This window comes from Astyanax mexicanus, chromosome 21 (assembly GCF_023375975.1).
Source record: "Astyanax mexicanus isolate ESR-SI-001 chromosome 21, AstMex3_surface, whole genome shotgun sequence".
Lineage (NCBI taxonomy): Eukaryota > Metazoa > Chordata > Actinopteri > Characiformes > Acestrorhamphidae > Astyanax > Astyanax mexicanus.
In genome coordinates, this window is record NC_064428.1 from 25,935,683 (window position 1) to 25,956,695 (window position 21,013).

At 41.2% G+C, this 21,013-nt stretch overlaps 1 protein-coding gene across 1 annotated transcript in view; it reads left to right on the forward strand.

Moving 5' to 3' along the window:
• The window catches only part of pdxkb (pyridoxal (pyridoxine, vitamin B6) kinase b), a 40,003-nt gene that overhangs the window by 12,381 nt on the left and 6,609 nt on the right, over window positions 1-21,013 (forward strand). Inside the window, exons 3-9 of the mRNA XM_007251335.4 lie at window positions 1,952-2,056; window positions 8,202-8,285; window positions 9,770-9,804; window positions 17,550-17,635; window positions 19,687-19,732; window positions 19,835-19,946; window positions 20,254-20,390. Of these exons, the coding sequence (XP_007251397.1) occupies window positions 1,952-2,056; window positions 8,202-8,285; window positions 9,770-9,804; window positions 17,550-17,635; window positions 19,687-19,732; window positions 19,835-19,946; window positions 20,254-20,390 (605 nt within the window). The remainder of the gene's footprint in view (window positions 1-1,951; window positions 2,057-8,201; window positions 8,286-9,769; window positions 9,805-17,549; window positions 17,636-19,686; window positions 19,733-19,834; window positions 19,947-20,253; window positions 20,391-21,013) is intronic.

Here is a 21,013-nt window from a genome sequence, read left to right on the forward strand (position 1 = left end):
TTTTATGGAATCCATTCCATATAGAATTGGGTCTGTTTGAAAAGCAAAAGAACTACTCTTTTCTACTCTTATTAGTGTAGTATACTGAATAAAGTGCTTTTTGAGTGTATAGTTCTGCAATATTAGCTTTGTAGGTCAAAACTGGGTCAGTAAGTATGCCTTGACACATTGATTGATTATATTATAATCTATCCCAATCTCTCCAAAGTACTGAAGCGTATCTTCAAAGCATTTAGAGCAAAACGGGCACTCTCAACTAGCATGCTTCCTGCTGGCTCATGACAGACATGAATACATATTCTGTGCATGTATTTGCGCATGCACACTCGCTTGGGGTGGTGCTTCGGTGTTAAAATGTCAGGGTGGTAATAGGGATGGTGGGTGTATGTGCTGGATTAGAGCTGTGCTTGTGAAGTAACTGTGCAGCAGCGACGTTGCTGAATTGCGGCAGAAGAAAGCGATGACGACAGAAGGGGGTCTTATCACAAAGAATTCCCTTTGCGCGTGTTCTTACACACATCCATACACACGCGCACACACACACAAAGGCTGCGGCGACTCTTCTCTCTCGGCCCCTCAGGCTTTCTTCTGTCCTGTTACTTAGCAACGAGCACCACACCATGTGACCAGCTTGGTGATTCACCTGAATTGTGACATCACAGCCTCCCACGGCAACAGTCACTATCTCTGACGAAGCAGTGAACTCCATGGACTGCGCCAGTGCATGTGCTGTGTGTGTGTGTGGGCACTGGTGTCGATGTCACAGTGGCCAGAGGCCTCCGTCAAATTGCGTTTTCACATCAGTGACTCGAACAACCCGCTTCTGTTTTAGAAAACACTGGAAGGGGAAGTTCACCCAAAAACGCTAATACTGCTAATCTTAAGTGGGCTTAAGGGGTATTAAACTCCTCCTCAACGTTTAGCTGTGGAGAAGTGGAACTGTGTTCTCTGGAATGATGATGCTCCATCCAATATATTTGGCATGAGTTGAAGGCTTGGGGATCATCCAACATCCTGACCTCATTTAGACTAAGAGTCTGCCTCAGAAATCTTACTCAGTACCTGATTCAGAATTTCGTTTTTAACTCTTAATACTCCAGTCATTCTGAGGTGAATTCTGAATCTCACTATGAGCCGGAATCTCGAGATAGACTCTTAAGCCCTATCCAGATGGGATTAGTTTCTTAGGGGGACGTCTGTGAAAAATATTTTACACTTCTACTCAGTAATAAAACAGTAATGGCTTTCTCGTTCACATGACATTGCGTTCAGTAGCTCCTTTATTTTCACACGCTGTTGTGTTTACGTGGATCTCCGTGGAAACGCGCGCCCAAAGTGTAATTAAGATGTGTGTCATTGGAAAAAAAAATATTTTATTAGATTCGAGGACACGAAACTCAGAGATGTGTGTTCGGACAGAACTTAAATTTATGAATTCAGTAAAAAACAGTAGGTAATTCAGCCTGTAATTTTCCCAGAGGACGTCTGAGAAAAACACATACATGGTCGTTCCGGATGAGAATAAAATCACCCCCATAAAAGAGAAAATTACCCCAAGACCCCCTGAGAAACTAATCCCATCCAAATAGGGCTTTAGTTGAAATTCCGAAACTGACTATGGGCCAAAATCTAGTCAGAATTTCGAACTTGACCATGAGTCAGAATCTAAAGGTACCTAGTTGGAATTCTGAATCTGACTACGAGCCTGAATCTCTAAATTGCCCTGGGCCCTGACTCGGATCATGAGTCTGAATCATGAGTGCTGTGTTTGAGTTCAGTAAGCGTCCAGTCGCCTTGGTTTAGTCCGCTCAGCCCTTGTTCATGTCATCAGAGTCGGGGACTGCTTAACGTCCAGCTCCATATGCCAAACTGTTATTGTACCTTAATCTTCTATGCTGTTTTTTTCTCAGCCCTTGTCACAACACACCCTTTAATGTCTGGTCTTTCCCAGGTTACGCGCACTGGAAAGGACAGGTCCTGACAGCAGATGAGCTCCACGTGCTTTACGAAGGGATCAAGCTCAACAACGTAAACCACTACGACTACGTCCTCACAGGTAAGCAAAGGGGATTTGGTTAATGACATCTCAAAACCAGATTTTGAATTTGGTAGTGTTGCGCTATTACTTAGAATGCTTTAAACTAATGTCCTGTTATCCCAGGGATGTTGTTGGAATGTAATGAATAATGTAAGTAATTACAATTTTAGTGCAAAAGAATTAGTATTGTTGGGGAAAGCTGTACACTGGAAAAAAAGGCTTGAGTACCCTGGTGGCTGCTTCTAGCCTGGATACAAGATGAGATACAGTTGGACATGGAGGCATACAGGCTCCCTATGGCATCCTGCAGCACATTTGCCTTCAGCTGAGCCTGATCTTCCAGCTGGGCCTGTAGATCCTGCACACTCACACTCAGCTCGCCAAAAATAGCATTCCATCCCAAAACCATATATGCTTGGTTGACAATATTGGTTGACAGATCATCACACCTGCAGTTGGGACTGAACCTGGAATTGATACTAAAGACGATAAGATTCCCATTTGTACCAGGGGTTCCGTTCATGACACCACTACACACAAAGGTGATCACTGTTGGCTGATAGACGGTGTAGATGGCAGGCAGTTTGTTAAAAATAGCATCATGCTTTTCTCAGCTGAATAATGTGCCACCTCTTAAAGTTTGTCAACTGGCAAAAATGTCTTAGTAAAATGTTAAGGCATGTCTTTGACCTTTTACTGCTAGTGCTTTTATGCCTACTTGTAAAATGCCCTGTGTCATTAATGTATCTGCCTGAGACATAACTGCTTGCTGAATTTTGCAACAATCCACTCTTAACTTTTATTTTTTATAGTGTGCAGAATTTTCCAGTGCAGAACTATTCTTAATATGTCGTCTTATGACATACCATGTGACTTCTCCCGAAAGAACACTCTCTATACATTTAGTGCTACACCTTGGGAATCACAGAGGACGTGTGGTTATTTAGCAGAAGGTCATCCACACTTGCAACTGCTCACTCTCGTGCACGGGAGACACTGTCCCAGACGTTACGGACCATTGCCAGTTTGAATGCGCATGCACGCGTGTGTGTGCTACGGTGGGGGTGTGGTGTGGTCTGATGGATCAACCCTCCACTTTCATCACCTTGAGAAGACTAAAAGAGAGGAAAGATAAGGCAAAAAAGCGTGAAGAAGAAGATTGATGTAATTAAGCACTCTTTGTAATTTTTCTCAGTGCTAACACACAGGAGACAACACTGTCCTTGTAAAGATGATGTACAAAAGCCAAGAACATGCATTATTAACCTAAAGACACCCCTACTGCATTTTGTCAAGTTCAGTTATATCACAATCAGGCTTTCCTAAACATATGTTGGGTCTTATCAATACTTAAAGTGACGATTGTGCATTGGCAAGAACCCGGTAATACAATACCCGTCATAATGCAGGGTCTGCTAGAGACCCTCTCCGTAGTCTGAGCCTCCGTAGTCTGAGCCTGTCCTGGAGCCAGATCCATAGTCTGAGCCTGTCCTGGAGCCAGATCCGTAGTCTGAGCCTGTCCTGGAGCCCGATCCGTAGTCGGAGACAGTCCTGAAGCCTGATCCATAGTCAGAGCCTGTCCTGGAGCCAGATCCATAGTCAGAGCCTGTCCTGGAGCCCGGTCCGTAGTCGGAGCCTGTCCTGGAGCAAAATCCTTAGTCAGAGCCTGTCCTGGAGCCCCGGTCCATAGTCCGTGCCTGTCCTGGAGCTCAATCCGTGTTCGGACACTGTCCTGGAGCCCGATTTGTAGTCTGAGCTTGTCCTAGAGCCTGAACCGTAGTCAGAGCCTGTTCTGGAGCCCGGTCCATAGTCAAAGCCTGTCCTAGAGCCTGATTCAAAGTCGGGAGCCTGAGTCTGTCTGGGAGCTCAATCAGGAGCCCAATTTGTAGTTGGAGCCCAGCCTGGAGCCTCATCAATAGTTAGAGCCCGATCCGTAGTCTGAGTCTACCTGGGAGCCATAGTCCTCCTGGAAGCCCAATCAGAAGTTGTAGTCTTCTGGGGAGCTCGATTCAGAAACAAAGTACACCCCAAAGTTGGAGCCCGCACAGGGGCCATAGCCTTGGTCTGAGTCTATCCAGAACCTGAGCTGTTTTTGCAGACATATGCATATGTTTCTCATTAAGAATTAGCACTGCTGTCTAGTTTTGATATGTAAGGAACAAAGAATGCAGTTTCACATTGTGATGTCCAAAACAGCATGATGGCAGGGTAGCAGCATTAAAACTGCTAACTTTGCTGGATGTTCTAGAGCTATTGTAGTGAGGGTGTACTGATCATAGCCTTCTGGAACATTAAGTTCCAGAAGTGTAAATGGGCCTTTGATGTTGGGAAAATTTTACAACTCCGGTGAGTGGTATAGAGCAATTGACTCGCCATATTAGACCAGTTAACCTCTATAAAGAACACCTTCTGTCAGCTAATCTAAGTGAGTCTATGCCACAACGCCTCTCTAATGTCATTCAAGTCACTGTTAGCTAGGTGGCCATAATATTCTGTTATGACTATATGCAGTTTTTGCATATGCAAACAGCACTTGCCATTAGAATGAGACACAGACTGGGATTATCAAATTTTTCTTGAAATATCTTGGCCCATTATTAGCCTTCTCCAGCAGTAGAGATCAGAAATGTTGCCTTCAGCAAAGGAACTGTACTGCTATTGAGAATGCCCTGCTGACCTCTCTCTTCCAGTCAGAGGTATTCGTAGACTGTCAGTTCTCTCTCTCCGACACATCAGGAGCCCTCAGGCTTGACGCAGAGATGCACAACAGACTGGAACGTGAGAAAAAAGAGCATAGTGACCTTGGCCAAACAGAAAGGGACTCCAAGGAAATACCATGCTACAGCATGTGTGTCTGAGGGGCTGTGGTGCTTACACCACCTACCACCATGCGACTCTACCTTTGAACTGTCTGTAAGATATATCACTCCACTGGGAATAGGCTTCTGAAGGTTTATGAGGTTCTGATTTGGGTCTTTGCCATTTCAATTTCAGCGCAATTCCAAAAACAGTCAGGCTTCGTTCTCAGGCAGTTATTAGTTCCACTTCTATTTTTGATTTTGCTCCACTCAGAGCATAGTGTGTGTAATGTGGTTTGCCACTCAATCACGCTCTTGCTTACACACACACATACACACACACAGTGAAGGGAAATCTGAAGTCAGCATTATTATAAAAAACCTCTTGTTCTGCCTAAGCGCTTATCTCCCACCTAAACTAGCACTGCATAGTCAGCAGCTCAAGAAGCCAGTACACTGCAGGAATTCCAAGGAGAGACTTTGTGTGTGTGTGTGTGTGTGTGTGTGTGAGAGAGAGAATGCACATGCACTTTCCGACTCGTTGTCAATCAAAGCTCCTCAAGCTAGTGATTAACAAGAGAACCTTCACAACTTTAATAACATAGGTTAGCATGCTGACGATGTAAATGCTAGCCATCAATAGCTACACATTCTTTCTCTATAGATTATTCACCCATCAGCCATAACATTAGTACCACTGACAGGTGACGTGAATGACACTGATTATCTTGTCACAATTACACCTGTCAAATGGGTGGGATCGTCATATTTGGCAGCAAGTAAACAGTCAGTTATGGAAGGTGATGTGTTTGCTGGAAGCAGGAATTATGGAAAAGCATAAGAATCTGTGAGGTTTTCTGGTATGCAGTTGTCAAGACTTACCAGAGAACAGGCTAAGGCTCATTGATACGGTCCACAGAGACCCACCTCACAACTTACAGAAGTTAGAGTATTTTCTGCCACCATCTTAAAGGGTTTTTCAGCTCCACTGAGCATATAGGAACATTTCTGTATTTCTATAATTGCAAACTGTAGTCCTTCAGTTTTTTTGTAAACTTTGTTATTCTCTTTTCACCATGTTCTTTAGAGCAGATACAATTAGGTATTATTTGGGTGCACTGACATGGTGGTTGGAGTTGTTTAGACACAGCTGTGCTGCTGTATTTTTTTTAAATATGTGTGTGTCACTGCTGGACTGAGAATTAAGGCTGTGAATGTATGGGAATCCCACAATTCTCTTCAGAATTGATTCTTGGGGTCACGATTGGATTTTTTTCTGATTCTTTCAAATCGGTTGGATTTCTTTTTCTTCATCCTCCATACTTTAGCGGTGCAACAACAAACACCATAACACGACACTACACGCCCCTCTGTAGCTTAATAAGGAGAGGCAGTAAGAGCAGAAACTTTCTCTGTCCTGTTGCTGCTGCTGCTGCTGCTGCCCACGGAGCATTTCAACTGTCGCGTGGAGCGTTTCGACAGTATGTGAGCTCCGCGCGACAGTATGTGAGCTCCGCGCGACAGTATGTGAGCTCCGCGCGACAGTAGCTGCACCAAAAAAAATAAAATGTTTTTTGGAAAATGAGAATCGATTCTGAATCGTTCAATGTTAGAAACGAGCTTGAATCGATTTTTTCTGCACCCCTACTGAGAATAATCCTGTGGGCAGCGCCTGATAAAGAACTAGAGGACAACTAACACAAACTGCAGCAACAGATTCAGCTCTTCTGTCCGTGGTGGAGCAGCTAGAGGTAGCAGTTTCTAATAGAGTGAACAATAAGTGAACACAGTGTTTAAAAACTCCAGCAGCACTGCTGCTGTGCTTGATCCCTTTGTACCACAAGCAGAACACACACTACTAAAACACCACCACCATGTCAACATCAGTCAAAGTGAGCCAATGTTCTGATCATTAAAGGAGAGGGTGAAAGGAGGATAATAAACAGTGCACAGAAACCGATACAGGATTATAGTCAAATGAGTCTAAAAAAAAGTTTCCCTGCTTCTCTAGCAGGCAAAATGATGAATTTAAAATTAAACCCAAACTTTTGTTGTGTGGATATCTCTGACTTGTTCTAAAGGTTAAAGCTGGATGCTTCACTGTATCAGGAGTGTTTTATAAAGGGCATTGTAAGCAAGTCTTTTATCAGTGGCTGTACTCATAATACAGCACAGACCTCAAGTGTATTATTTGCTTTAATAAAATGATAGCAATAGAAGGCAGAAATGACTTCAGATTTCTTGGTCGATCAACACTCTGGGAACGAAATTGTCCGTTGCGTAATAGCTGTTGGTGTGAAGTGCTCCTTCAGCGTTTTTGAATTGGGTTTGGGCCGATGCTGTTTTTCTCTTATCGTCTCTCACAAATCTAGAAGTGGTTGGGAGCCACATATTTTACATTTAAACACCACTGTAGCCTCTGGTGCAGCTGTAGCAAAGCCATTAGCGTATTATAGCTCAGGGAGTGAGTGACAGTGAAGGTGCTGTTAATGGTTGTTCTTTAATGGAATGAAATCATCTGAGATGAAGTAGTACTTCTTGAACAGTGTAGAACTTCAAAGTGTCCAGCTATTAAGGCCAGAGTCTAAAAAATGTGGCATTGTTTCGATAAGCTTCTGCAATGTCACAAGATTTATTTCAGCCCAGTGTTGCATTAATTTTTCACCAAGATCTTGCAGCATTAATGATGGTAGAGTCTGACCACTGCACAAAGTCCTCTCCAGCTCATTCCAAAGATTCTCAATGGAGTTAAGATCTAGACTCTGTGGTGAACTCTCTCAATCCATGTGTGACAATAATGACCTCATGCTCCCTGAATCACTCTTTCACAATTCCAGCTCCATGAATCCTGACATTGTCATCTTGGAATATGGCCGTGCCATCAGGGAAGAAAAAATCCATTGATGGAATAACCTGATCTATATTCAGTATATTCAGGTAGTCAGCTGACCTCATTCTTTCAGCACATACTGTTGCTGAACCTAAACCTGACCAACTGCAGCATCAACCCCAAATGATTTACTTATTAATTTGGCAAGTTGCTTTTCTAGTTGTTGAGCAGAATGCTGCCCCCCTACCAGAATCTGACAGCAGAATAAGTGTAACAGATTATCTTTGGATATAAACTTTTATTTCTGTTTATATAATGTTTTTAATCTACAGTTACAGTGGATACAGGAATGAGCTGCGTAAGAGTTTGCAAACATACTGCTGTGTAATGCTCATGCATGAAATGCCTTTTACACTGCAGACGAACCAGACGATGGTTCAGTTCATGCCAAACAAGATCAGCTTTTTTTGGTCTTTTGTTTCAAAGGTGTGAAAGCATCCTAAGACAAAGCTGACGATTGTTATTCTGTGTGCAGGTTACACCAGGGACACATCTTTCCTGGAGATGGTGGTCGACATCATACAGGAACTGAAGAGGGCTAATCCTAGTCTTGTGTACGGTCAGTATTTTAGCTTTCACTTTTTTAATAGGCCTTTTTAATAGAACTACAGGTATTTTCAGGTGCTTATAGAAAGGTCACATTTAAGTATAAAGCACAGAAAATAGTAGTTCCTATAAAGGAGCTCCAAAGCTCCTTTATTAAGAGAACCTTTTACTTTACTAGCTTTTGCTGCTTCACATCAGTGAGATTGTGTGTTGTATTAATGTTTTAGCACAGTTAATTAATAAAAGTCAGATTAGGGAAGCACTGATCTGACTTTTTTTAGTTCTGATGCTGATACTGAGAGATAAACTTTTCCATACTGGTAAATACATACCCAATACCAATTTAATACTAGTGTTGCATTATTAAACCATATACCTCACTATGTAGAAGAAACTTAAGGCATCAGGATTGCAAACAAAAAGTAAGAAATTAACGCACACATTTTTAAAAGAACACATATCCTATTGCATAGAACCTTTACACAGCATTCAATTTAAAAGTAAAAATGTGTAATTTAAATATATTAGATAAAATATATTAAAGACATTTTTACCATTTTTTGATCAAAAATGTACTTTACACCAGCAAATCGTTTTGCTGTTTTTGCTTGTAAGCACTGTTAACATTTAATAACTTAATTTAAGAAACGGTAATCTAGAATGTTTTAAAGTTGTGGTGTTTTACAACTTTTATAAGTGTTTTAAATGTGTAGCTAAAAATTCTGATGATATTTGTTATGTATTGATTAGGTAGATTATATTTTGACAGAAGTATAATACAATAAAGAACCTGAATAACCCTTATTATTGATTTATTTATCTATTAATTTGAGCAGTTTTTCATAGATGAATTACTCACTGGTTGTTGATGACAGATCTGTGGGATTGTATAGTGGTGCGTCCCTAATTTAGAGGATTATGGGTCAGATACTACTTATATAGTGTCCCACCTTCTAATGTATATTAATGTATGGATTAATTCACAATACAATAAAACAAACATACACAAACTTACACCGTTACTTAAGAAATGTTAAGAAAATACTGCTATTGATCATTATTTTATGATTTTATTTTTAATTTCTTGTCCATTAAACTGAATCCTAATTCATCCAAAGATCAACTGAACAGAAGTGTAGAAAACCTGATTAAGGTGCCAGTATCCCTCTATCTGCTCAAATGCTAAATAAAAATAACTTTTTCATTTTCAATATTTCCTGCATGACTTCACCGCACAGCTTAAAACTAATTAAGACTGACAAATCAAATGCAGCGAGCCATGCTATTTGCCATTTCCACGCAGAAACAGTGAGCAACCCTAAATGAAATGGAGTCTAAGGATGAAGGAATAAAGGAAAAAAACATTTATAGAGAAAAGCAAGTCGATATTAGACTGAATCTAATTGAGCAGATATTAGATTAATGAATGAATAACGTAATCAGCGGCTGGTTTAGGATCAGCCTGGAATAACCCTGCTCTCTGTGTTTCTCCCGCAGTGTGTGACCCTGTCCTGGGTGATCATGGTTCAATGGTAAGACTTTCACTCACACATTTACACATCTCACTCATTCAGCATCTTCTCTCTCTCTCTCTCTCTCTCTCTCTGCTCTTTCCTCCTTCCACACTTCCTGCGTGCTTTCATTAGCTGCCCCCTCCCTTTCCATCCTCTGGCATTCTGTCTCTTTTCACCCTCTTTAGCTCTTTCATTCCTTTTTCTCACACACTCACTCACTTCCTCCCTCCAATTATGGGGTTGTGATGTAATTTGGACTGTTGGGGAAAAGGGAACTCTTTAATATTGCGGGTTGTAGATGTGGATCATCACAGTCATAAAAAAACACACATTTTAAATTTAAAGATATTTTATTTTAAATAATAGTTTAAACTATTTTTTTTATATATATTTATTTTTAAACATAATTTGTAAATGGCAACAGCAACTGAATGACAAACCCAGCTTTTTATTTTAAATTTTGTTTTATTTTATTTTATTATCTTAATATTTTATTTTGTAATTTAATAATTACATTTGTTATTTTGTCATCTTTTTTCATTGTTATTGCTAATTTTATTTTAAATCATAATTGTAATAACGTAGATACTATTTTTGTTTTGCATAATTTTTATTTTTTATTAGGCATTTATATATTATAATTTAAATTGATTAGTCTTAAAGTTGAGTAATATTTCATTCTTTTTTTTTAATTATTATTATAAATTATTAGTTTTATTATTTTATTCAATAACTTTTAAACATAATTTTTAAAGCATTATTTCACAATTTTTTAAAATTGTTTTTTAAATATTTTTTATATAGTATTAAATTCAGCGAAACACTGACGAAGGAAGGTGCCTACCTGATGACCCCTGAGAAGAGCTTGCACTGAAGTTTGTGTTGGAGTTGTTAGATGTAGCTGAAAGATCTAGTCAGTGGTTGTGGTGCAGAAGGGCTGAGGCTACGTAGGGAAGGGAATGAGTTTGTGCTTCTACAGCAGGCTTGGAGGGGGGTGGGTCTGGGACGCCAGACTTCACTGTTGAGCCTTCTGGAGGTGTCGTGGGCCTAATTCAGCGAAACACTGACGAAGGAAGGTGCCTGCCTGATGACCCCTGAGAAGAGCTTGCACTGAAGTTTGTGTTAGAGTTTGGATGAAGGGGATTGGTGTGGTCCTGCTCTTGTAATAATTTGTCTCATGAGTTTTTGTAGACGTCTGAGTACTTGGCAGTTGAGGCACGGACCATGAACATAGTTCGCTATGCTTCTGGATTCTTGTCGAGCCAGTATCAGATGGTAGTGGTTGCTGTGTTCTGCTCACGCAACTTATAATGTGATTTATTGTGTGTGATTGTGCTTAGGTAAGTGTGTTGTTGCCATAGTTAAAGGAAGTGAGCTTAGTTTAAGGAGGGATTCTGTGTGTTCATAGGTTATTTTTTGGTAGGTCTGTTACTTGGCAGTTGAGGCAATGGACCATGAACATAGTGTTAGGCTGTGCTTCTGGATTCTTGTCGAGCCAGTATTAGATTGTGGTGGTTTTGCTATTGTTGTTAGTTGAGTGAGTAGTAGATCCTGGCTGAGCCCTATGCATAACCCCAGCTGTTAGGTGCAGGATTTGTCAATTTCCTGTATTATATTACTTGATATCTAGTTAAGCTAGTGACTGCTGTGAAGAGAACAGTTGACAACAGAGGAAAGACCCTGTGACAGCATGGAAAGACAGCTGACAAGAGGGAATAGACCCTAACGGTGCTGCCATGGGCTGGCAATCCATGGTAGCAGCCACCATGGTTAACCATGTGTGTGCAACCAAGCAAGCTACATTGAAAAAGAAAAAAGCAATACCCCAGGAGTCAGCGAGAGCAGGGGTGGAAGATGACTCACAGGTGGATAACATGGTTACGGACTCTGGAACGGACATGACTACGAGAAGTGGGTTAAGCATAGAGGCAGGTGGGATGGTAAGTGGAAAGGAGTTGCTGACCTGTGTGTGTGGGTGGAGCAAGGTCACATCAGTGAGAGGGCTGAGGATACACCAAGGAAAGATGAGGTGCTTGAGTGAAGGAGTGCAGGGGCCCCGCATTGAACAATACTTTGAACAGAATTGTTTGAGTCAGTCGGCTGAAGTCCAGCGGCAGGTTACGTGCCACAGTCCGCAGGATATCAATACCTTTGATACTAGGGAGGCTAACTTAAGCACAGAAGGAGTGGAGGATGAAGGAGGTGTTGATAGGTCAAAGGCTAAGGGAAAGCAGATGGGTAGGGAGAAAGGAATCGGTCAAAGATCCAAAGTTAAATGGCCAGGCACAGGAGACAAGATTGCATGGAGGAGTATTAATGATGACTTGAAAGGTATGCTTGAGGGTTTGAAGGGAACAGCAGAGAGTAAATTGAACAGGCTAGGTAAAGTCATTTATGATTATGGAATGGCAAGATTTGGTGTTGTGCAGAGGAACGTAAAGTGTCAAGATGTAGTTAAATCAAGGCGGCAGGTAGAAATAGAAAAACTGGTTAAGGAATCAAGGTTACTCAGAAAGAAGTGGAAGAAGGGGAATGAGGCAGAAAGAGAGGGCATTGAGTTATTGCAGGAGGAGTTGAGAAGTAAGTTGGTAAAATTGCGGAGAGCAGAGGCTATGAGGAAAAGGAGGAAGAAGAAGGAGCGTGCTAGGATAGAGTTCTTTAGAGATCCATTTAGGTTTGTTAAGAGTCTGTTTAGTAAGGAGAAGTCAGGAAATCTAAAGGTCGGAAAGAGGGAGTTGGAGGAGCACTTTAAGAGTGTTTACACAGAGAAGGGAAGGTCTAGCGACCTGGACCTACCAGCAGACATGCCGCCGTTAGGTGATATAGAGTGGAAAATGGATGTTAACCCCCCTAGGTGGAGTGAGGTTCAGGAGGTGGTGAAGGCTGCAAAGGCAGGTTCTGCCCCAGGGCCAAATGGGGTTCCATATAGATTATATAAAAGTGCACCAGATGTTTTGAAGTTTCTATGGAAACTAATGGCTATAGTGTGGAAGAAGGGGATTATTCCAAAGGAGTGGCGCAGAGCAGGTGGTGTTCTTATCCCAAAAGAAAAGGATTCTGTGGCTATTGATCAGTTCCGTCCCATAAGCTTGTTGAATGTGGAGGGTAAGATCTTCTTTAGTGTGGTTGCACGTAGACTAGCAACGTACCTGAAAAGAAATAATTTAATTGATACGTCTGTACAAAAGGCAGGAATTGCAGGTTTTTCTGGTTGCATAGAGCATAATAGTATGATTTGGCATCAGATTCAAACAGCAAGAGCCGAGAAAAAGGATCTACATGTGGTGTTTTTAGATCTGGCTAATGCTTTTGGTTCGGTACCGCATGCATTGTTGTGGAAGGCATTCAATTTTTTTAGGGTTCCAGAAGAGATTTCAAGGTTAGTTAAAGCCTATTTTGAAGACATACAGTTTTGCTTTAGTGTAGGGGAGTGTGTCACATCTTGGCAACGACTGGAAATAGGTATAATGGCAGGTTGTACAATTTCACCGCTAGCGTTTACGATGGCAATGGAGGTGATTATTAGGGCTTCTAAGTGGGTCGTAGGCGGGGAGAGGCTGCATGATGGCACCCGGCTCCCACCAGTTAGGGCATTTATGGATGATATGACAACATTAACGACTACGGTGCCATGTACCCGGCGACTGCTAGGGAAGTTAAATGATAATCTTAGGCTGGCTAGGATGAAAGTTAAACCGAGCAAGTCTAGGAGTGTATCAATCGTTAAAGGGAAATTGATACAAGAAAGGTTTATGATGGAGGGAGAAGTCATACCATCTATATTGGAAAAGCCAGTTAAGAGTTTAGGTAGGTGGTATACTGCAGCACTGAATGATAAAGAGCAGGTGGAAGGGTTGAGGACAGAAATGGTGGAGGCCATTAATAGAATTGATAAGTCTTTTCTGCCAGGTAAATTAAAGTTGTGGTGTCTGCAGTTTGGTTTGTTGCCTCGTCTAAGGTGGCCACTTACAGTTTATGATATTCCGATTTCTGAGGTTGAGAGGTTAGAAAGGGTTATGAGCAAGGCTATAAGGACATGGTTGGGGGTGCCGCGTTGCCTTAGTAGTGTGGCGTGGTGTGGGAGAGGGATGCTGGAACTGCCGTTGACGAGCTTGGTTGAGGAGTTCAAATGTGCTAAGGTAGGACGTGAAATGCAGTTGTTAGGGTCAAAAGACGGGCTGGTTAAAGCAACAGCACCAGTGACTAGGTCTGGGAGAAAGTGGAATGCTCGAGAAGCTACTCAAGCCGCAAGGAGGGCACTGGAGCACAGGGATGTTGTGGGGCAGGTGCAAAATGGGAGGGCAGGATTAGGTTTAGGTGATTCTTGGAAAGCATTCGGCAAGGCCACATCACCTGAGAAAAGGCGTATGGTTACAGGGTTTATTCGTGAGCAGGAGGAGGAAGCAAGGAGGGCAAAAGCAGCAGGGCAGAGTAAACAGGGGCAGTGGATGAGATGGGAAAGTGTAGAGAAGCGGAGAATCACCTGGCGAGAGTTATGGGGATTGGATACAGGCCGTATAAAGTTTCTTTTGGGAGCTACATATGATGTTCTGCCAACGCCACAAAACCTTGCTCAGTGGGTGGGTGAGGATCCAAGTTGTAAGCTATGTGCAGGAAGTGGCACGCTGAAGCACATTTTGTCGGCATGTAAGGTGAGTCTATCCCAGGGGCGCTACACATGGAGGCATAATCAGGTACTTAGATCTCTTGCAGGTGCACTTGATAAGAAACGGTTAGAAGTTAATAACATGCCCGTGGTAGGTTGCAGTAGGGTAATCACGTTTGTGCGTGAGGGGCAGCATAGTGGAGAAACAGCACAGTGCTTGAAAACTGCTGGTAAGTGGGCCAATGCACGAGATTGGAAGTTATTAGTGGATGTAGGTAGTAAACTGCAGATCCCAGAGTGCATTCTGGTTACAACCTTGAGGCCGGATGTAGTGTTGTACTCTGAAAGTAAGCGGATAGTGTATTTTATAGAGCTGACTGTTCCGTTTGAAGACGAGGTAGATGGAGCTTATGAAAGGAAAAGGCTGAAGTATACAGACTTGGTGGCTGAGGTGAGAGAGCGTGGGTGGCAAGCGTATATTAGACCGGTAGAGGTAGGTACTAGAGGCTTTGTTGCGAAGTCTGCCACAAGACTGCTGTCTGAATTCGGAATTAGAGGTCGTGTGCTAAGGACTGTAGTGAAGGAGTTGTCAGATATAGCTGAAAGATCTAGTCAGTGGTTGTGGTTCAGAAGGGCTGAGGCTGTGTGGGGAAGGGAGTGAGTTTGTTCTTCTACAGCAAGTTTGGAGGGGGGTGGGTCTGGGACGCCAGACTTCACTGTTGAGCCTTCTGGAGGTGTCGTGGGCCTAATTCAGCGAAACACTGACGAAGGAAGGTGCCTACCTGATGACCCCTGAGAAGAGCTTGCACTGAAGTTTGTGTTGGAGTTGTTAGATGTAGCTGAAAGATCTAGTCAGTGGTTGTGGTGCAGAAGGGCTGAGGCTACGTAGGGAAGGGAATGAGTTTGTGCTTCTACAGCAGGCTTGGAGGGGGGTGGGTCTGGGACGCCAGACTTCACTGTTGAGCCTTCTGGAGGTGTCGTGGGCCTAATTCAGCGAAACACTGACGAAGGAAGGTGCCTGCCTGATGACCCCTGAGAAGAGCTTGCACTGAAGTTTGTGTTAGAGTTTGGATGAAGGGGATTGGTGTGGTCCTGCTCTTGTAATAATTTGTCTCATGAGTTTTTGTAGACGTCTGAGTACTTGGCAGTTGAGGCACGGACCATGAACATAGTTCGCTATGCTTCTGGATTCTTGTCGAGCCAGTATCAGATGGTAGTGGTTGCTGTGTTCTGCTCACGCAACTTATAATGTGATTTATTGTGTGTGATTGTGCTTAGGTAAGTGTGTTGTTGCCATAGTTAAAGGAAGTGAGCTTAGATTAAGGAGGGATTCTGTGTGTTCATAGGTTATTTTTTGGTAGGTCTGTTACTTGGCAGTTGAGGCAATGGACCATGAACATAGTGTTAGGCTGTGCTTCTGGATTCTTGTCGAGCCAGTATTAGATTGTGGTGGTTTTGCTATTGTTGTTAGTTGAGTGAGTAGTAGATCCTGGCTGAGCCCTATGCATAACCCCAGCTGTTAGGTGCAGGATTTGTCAATTTCCTGTATTATATTACTTAATGTAGTATTTTAAGTATAGCATAGTGTGTATATATACACATAATATTAATTATATAATTTGTGAATGACAACATTTAATTCAGAAATATGCATTATCTGACCCCCAAGAAAAAGTGAATATGATAAAATAACATTTTTTTTATAAAAAATAACAAAACTTTTTATTTATTTGATTGTTTTAACAGTTACAGTTTAAGAGGGAGGTAATTGTAACAGTGATTATAACCTGTCGCGTGTGTGTGTGTGTGTGTGTGTGTGAGCCGGAGGGGAGGGGTTGAAGGGTCATTCCAGCAGTTAGAGGGGAAGACCACGTCTCATTTCCTGCTGCCAGACTGCATTAGGATAAAGCCCCCCCTCTCCTGTCAGCTGTGAAAGCTATGCAGAAGAATTAATGCCTTTTTATGACTCATAGGTTGTGTGTGTGTGTGTGTGTGTGTGTGTGATGGTGATGATGATATAAGCACTGTAGCTTGATGTACGTTGAAGGCCGTGGGTGAAGAGAGACAGTGCTTCATCACGCTCGGCCATGAGATGATCTCACTGCGTGACGTTTAGTGTTTACTGCCGCCCACTAAACTCCCCTCTGATTTATTACACACAGTGTGTGATCCTCTCCCTCGCGCCTCTCTCTCTCTCTCGCATCTCTCTCTCTCTCTCTAGCGTCTCTCTCTCTCTCTCTTTTGCTCTCACACTACTGTGCTCTCATTCTCTGTCCTGCTTTTTCTCTCTCTTGCTTTTACATTTTCTTTCTTGTCCTTTGCAAACCCAAAGATCAGTGTCTCACAAAATTAGACCAGTTGGAATTAAATAAAACCAATTGGTACTTTTGGCAGTGTGGGCAGTGTGCCAAGTCCTGCCGGAAAATGAAATCCGCATCTCCATAAAAGTTGTCAGCAGATGGAAGCATGAAATCCCCCCCCCCCCCCCCAAACCATCACTGACCATCAGTACATTTTGCATTTCATTTGTAAATCAAGGGACCAGAGTCTGGAGGAAGAGTGGAGAGACACACAGTTCAAGCTGCTTGAGGTCTAGTGTGTAGTGTCAGTGATGGTTTGGAGAGACATGTCATCTATTGGTGTTGATCCACTGTGTTTTATTATCTAAGTCTAAAGTCAGTGCAGAGTTTTCCCACAAAATCTTACAGTACTTCATTCTTCCCTCTGGATTTGCGGATTTCATTTTTCAGCAGGAATTCTAATCTTATCAGATACAGATTTTTGGGTTTTCATTGGCTGGAAGCCATAATTATCAACAATAAAAGAAATAAATATTTAAAATAAAGTAACATTTCAATGATATTCTATTTTTTTGAGATGCACTAGTAAGTTCACTTGCATATCTGTTCTTACATTCTCTTTTGCACTCTTACTTTTACATTGTCTTTCTCTGTCTTGCACTCTTAATCTTGCCATTTTGCAATATTTCTTGCTCTTGCTCTCTTCTGAACTCTTTACTTCCTCTCTCACTTGTACTATCTGTTTTTTTCTCTCCTTCTTTTGTTTCTCTCTTTATTTTGTTATATAATTCTCTCTTTCCCAGTTTGCTTTCTTCCTTTAAAAGTTTTAAATTCTGTATCTCTCTCTTTTCCTCCAGTATGTGCCTCAGAATCTATATCCGGTCTATAAGGATAAAGTTGTACCAGTGGCAGACATCATTACCCCGAACCAGTTTGAGGCAGAGTAAGTACAGAAGCATCATCCTGGTGTGCAGTGATCAGATTTTAATTGATGATTTTGATGATGTTTGAGTAATTGTAACATTATTCTAATCAGTTGTAGGTGTATGTGTGAGAGATGGGGAAGATGAATGCAGGGATAGTTCTCTACATTTTTGTATTCCCTGTGTGTGTGTGTCCTTCAGTCGAAGCCTTTATAAATCAGAAGGACGTTTGTGTCACTGCTGTAAATGCTAAAGCCCTGCTCCTGTGTTTGTCCATTGATCTGTGCTGGAGGCAGACGGTGTTCTTTTTTTTTTTTTTTTTTAGAGCTCAGCACTTTCATAAACTTCTTTTTGGTTAATTACTGATAATATTCACTCTTTGTGTGCCGGCTGAGTCGTGATTTACGTGCGTGTGTGTGTGTGTGTGATCCATCTGCCTGATGCTGAATCGTGACACTGTGTGAAATAGCTGGCAGCAGGAGAAAGCAGTCTTTCAACTGCTGCACATAATTTAACATCAGGAGCGTTTAGTTATATTTTGTCTCCCCCTGGTGGTTGGACAGGTAAATACAACTGCAATTCTAAATACTTCTGGTATATTATAGCATGAAAAAAACAGTCATACCCATATAAACAATTCTTCATTCATCTTGCCAATTTTTCACCATTTAATAAATGGAATAGACAAAGTTTATTTTTGTCTGTGATTATAAAACTACAATTTAAAAATATATTTAATAAACAATTTTTAACATCACAGTGGGCACATAAACAAAGCACAATACATTCTCCTCTAGCAGTGCTATTCTAATTATAGATTTATTTCAGAAGTGCTAGTCTGCTTATTAATTTATTTTAGCAGTGCTATTCTAATCATGAATTTACCTCAGCGGTGCTATTCTAATCATAGATTTTCTTCAGCTAAGCTATTTTAATCAAAGATTTACTCCAGCAGTGCTATTCTAATCATACATTTATTTTAGCAGTGCTATTCCACTTGAATGAATTTACTTCAGTAATGCTCTTCTAATCACGATTTCACTTGAGCAGTGCTATTCTAATCATGAATTTACCTCAGCAGTGCTATTCTACTTACGCATTTACCTCAGCAGTGCTATTGTACTCTTGAATTGACACCAGCAGTGCTATTCTAATCGTAAATTTACCTCAGCAGTGCTATTTCACTCATGAATTTACTTCAGTAATGCTCTTCTAACCATGAATTCACTTTAGCAGTGCAATTCTAATCATACATTTACTTCAGTCGTGCAATTCTAATCATACATTTATCTTAATAATGTACATAGGAGTATGGGCCTGCCACTGCTTGTCATGGTTTGGTATAAATTCTTTTTTTTTTTCTTTGAAAAAAGTAAATAAAAAGTTAATGCTTTTGCTACATTTAAGCCAGCACTGCTTCACATTGTATTGATATGCTAAATAAGATTGATTTTGGATTAGTTTAAGTAAGATGGTCTTATCGAATAACACTGAGTGGACTTTCTGTCATGTGACATTTGTTTAGTGTGTATAAGTGTTGTCTGGAATGTAGCACTATTTATATTCCAGCTACTACTACTTGACCTTAGCATTTATGAGATCCAGTGATAGTTTGGGAATACACATGCACTACATAAACTGCAGTCAGTTTTTATTTATGTTTGTGGAGAACATACCAGGGTAAAGTGGCTATGGGAGTTGCTTATCTCGAACATGCGAGTACACCTGATAATTGGGTTAGATTAAGGCTAGATCATGTTCTCTGTGGTGTTAGATGTCTCGTTGTTGAATGAATCGGGCCAAAGATAAAAATGATCCAGAACATAAATTAAAAGGATTGAAAGAAAACTTTAGCTGTATTAAAACTCTCAACATCTTATTTGCATGTATCCATGTGGTCGTATTATCTCTGGGAACACAAAATCTGTTCACTGTTTGCTGATATTCAGCAGGAATGAACTTGGTTTATATCAGCCATGGATAAAAGAAAAAACAAAACAATGCATTACAACATCATTAGATGCCATTAGCAGGCCTGTGAGTGATAAATGTGTCTGTCTGTATTTCTTAGGCTCTTGACGGGCAAGAATATCAGCACAGAGAAAGACGCAGTAGAGGTAAGAGACTGTGCATGCATACCCGACTTCACACACTCAGTTACAAACTTACAAACTTCTTAAGCATCTAATGCGTCTTGACTGACGCCCTCTTTCTGCTAGGTAATGGATCTGCTTCATAATATGGGTCCGGACACAGTGGTTATCACCAGCTCTGATCTGCCCCCTCGTCTTGGAGACCGTTTTCTAGTGTCTCTCGGGAGCCAACGCATTGGTATGTGTAGTGTGTTTTGAATGTTGGCCCTATTTCATTTTGTCTTCTATTCACAAAAGTCTATAAAAGTCTATACTATAATCAAAGCTTTGAGTTTCTTATAACTGAAAATATGATGGACAAAATTAGATTAGCGTCCTGCATTCATGTTAGACATTCTTCACATATGTAGCTCGTCTGATCAAACGGTGCAGTGGTTGTAAAAAAGCATTTATAAGTAAGTGGCAGCTCAGCATTTTGTGGCAAAGAGACAGAATAGACATATAAAGGAGAAATAATAATTGCTGTTATGATGATTCCCACATAGTGATGCCAGACGGTACATACTCGACCCAGCGGATCCGGATAGAGGTGCCCAAAGTGGACGCTGTGTTTGTGGGGACAGGTGACCTCTTCGCTGCCATGTTGTTGGCCTGGACCCACCACTATCCCACAGACCTGAAGGTACAATCAAAAATCCACACACCCAAATTAAATCCAATTAATGAATTCTTCTTTACTGTAATCAATTCTGTCACAATACTTATTTTATTGATTTATCATACATGTAAGTACAGAAACTCAATAATTTTGCCCATTGTGTGTATGCAGCAAGAAAAACCTGTTAACATAAATGAGCTAGCATATTAGCTTTGTTTAAAAACAGTGGTATTGGGCCCCAGCGGTTTGCTGGTTCGAATCCCTTTTATGCAGCTTGCCATCAGGTGCTGGAGCCCTGAGAGGATTTGAAAATTGGTGCTGGGCTGACACATGAGATTAGAAATAAATATTGGCAGTAAATTACAGTTCCCAGAGTGCATTGCAGTCACAACAGCGGTAATAGCTGTTGCTGTGTTCTGCTCACACAAACCCTAAAAAAAAAAGATTGTTTACTTTTATTATGTTGAAATAGTGTGCTGTTGATATATAGTTATAGTTACTATGATGTAACTATAGTTACTATGATTTTTTCTGTTTGTTCTTGAAGTAAAGTAAAGTGGTTAATTTTCTCTGTAGGTCTAAATACTTGGCAGTTGATGTAATGGACCATGAACATAGTAATATGCCGTGTTTTTTGTTCTTGTTAA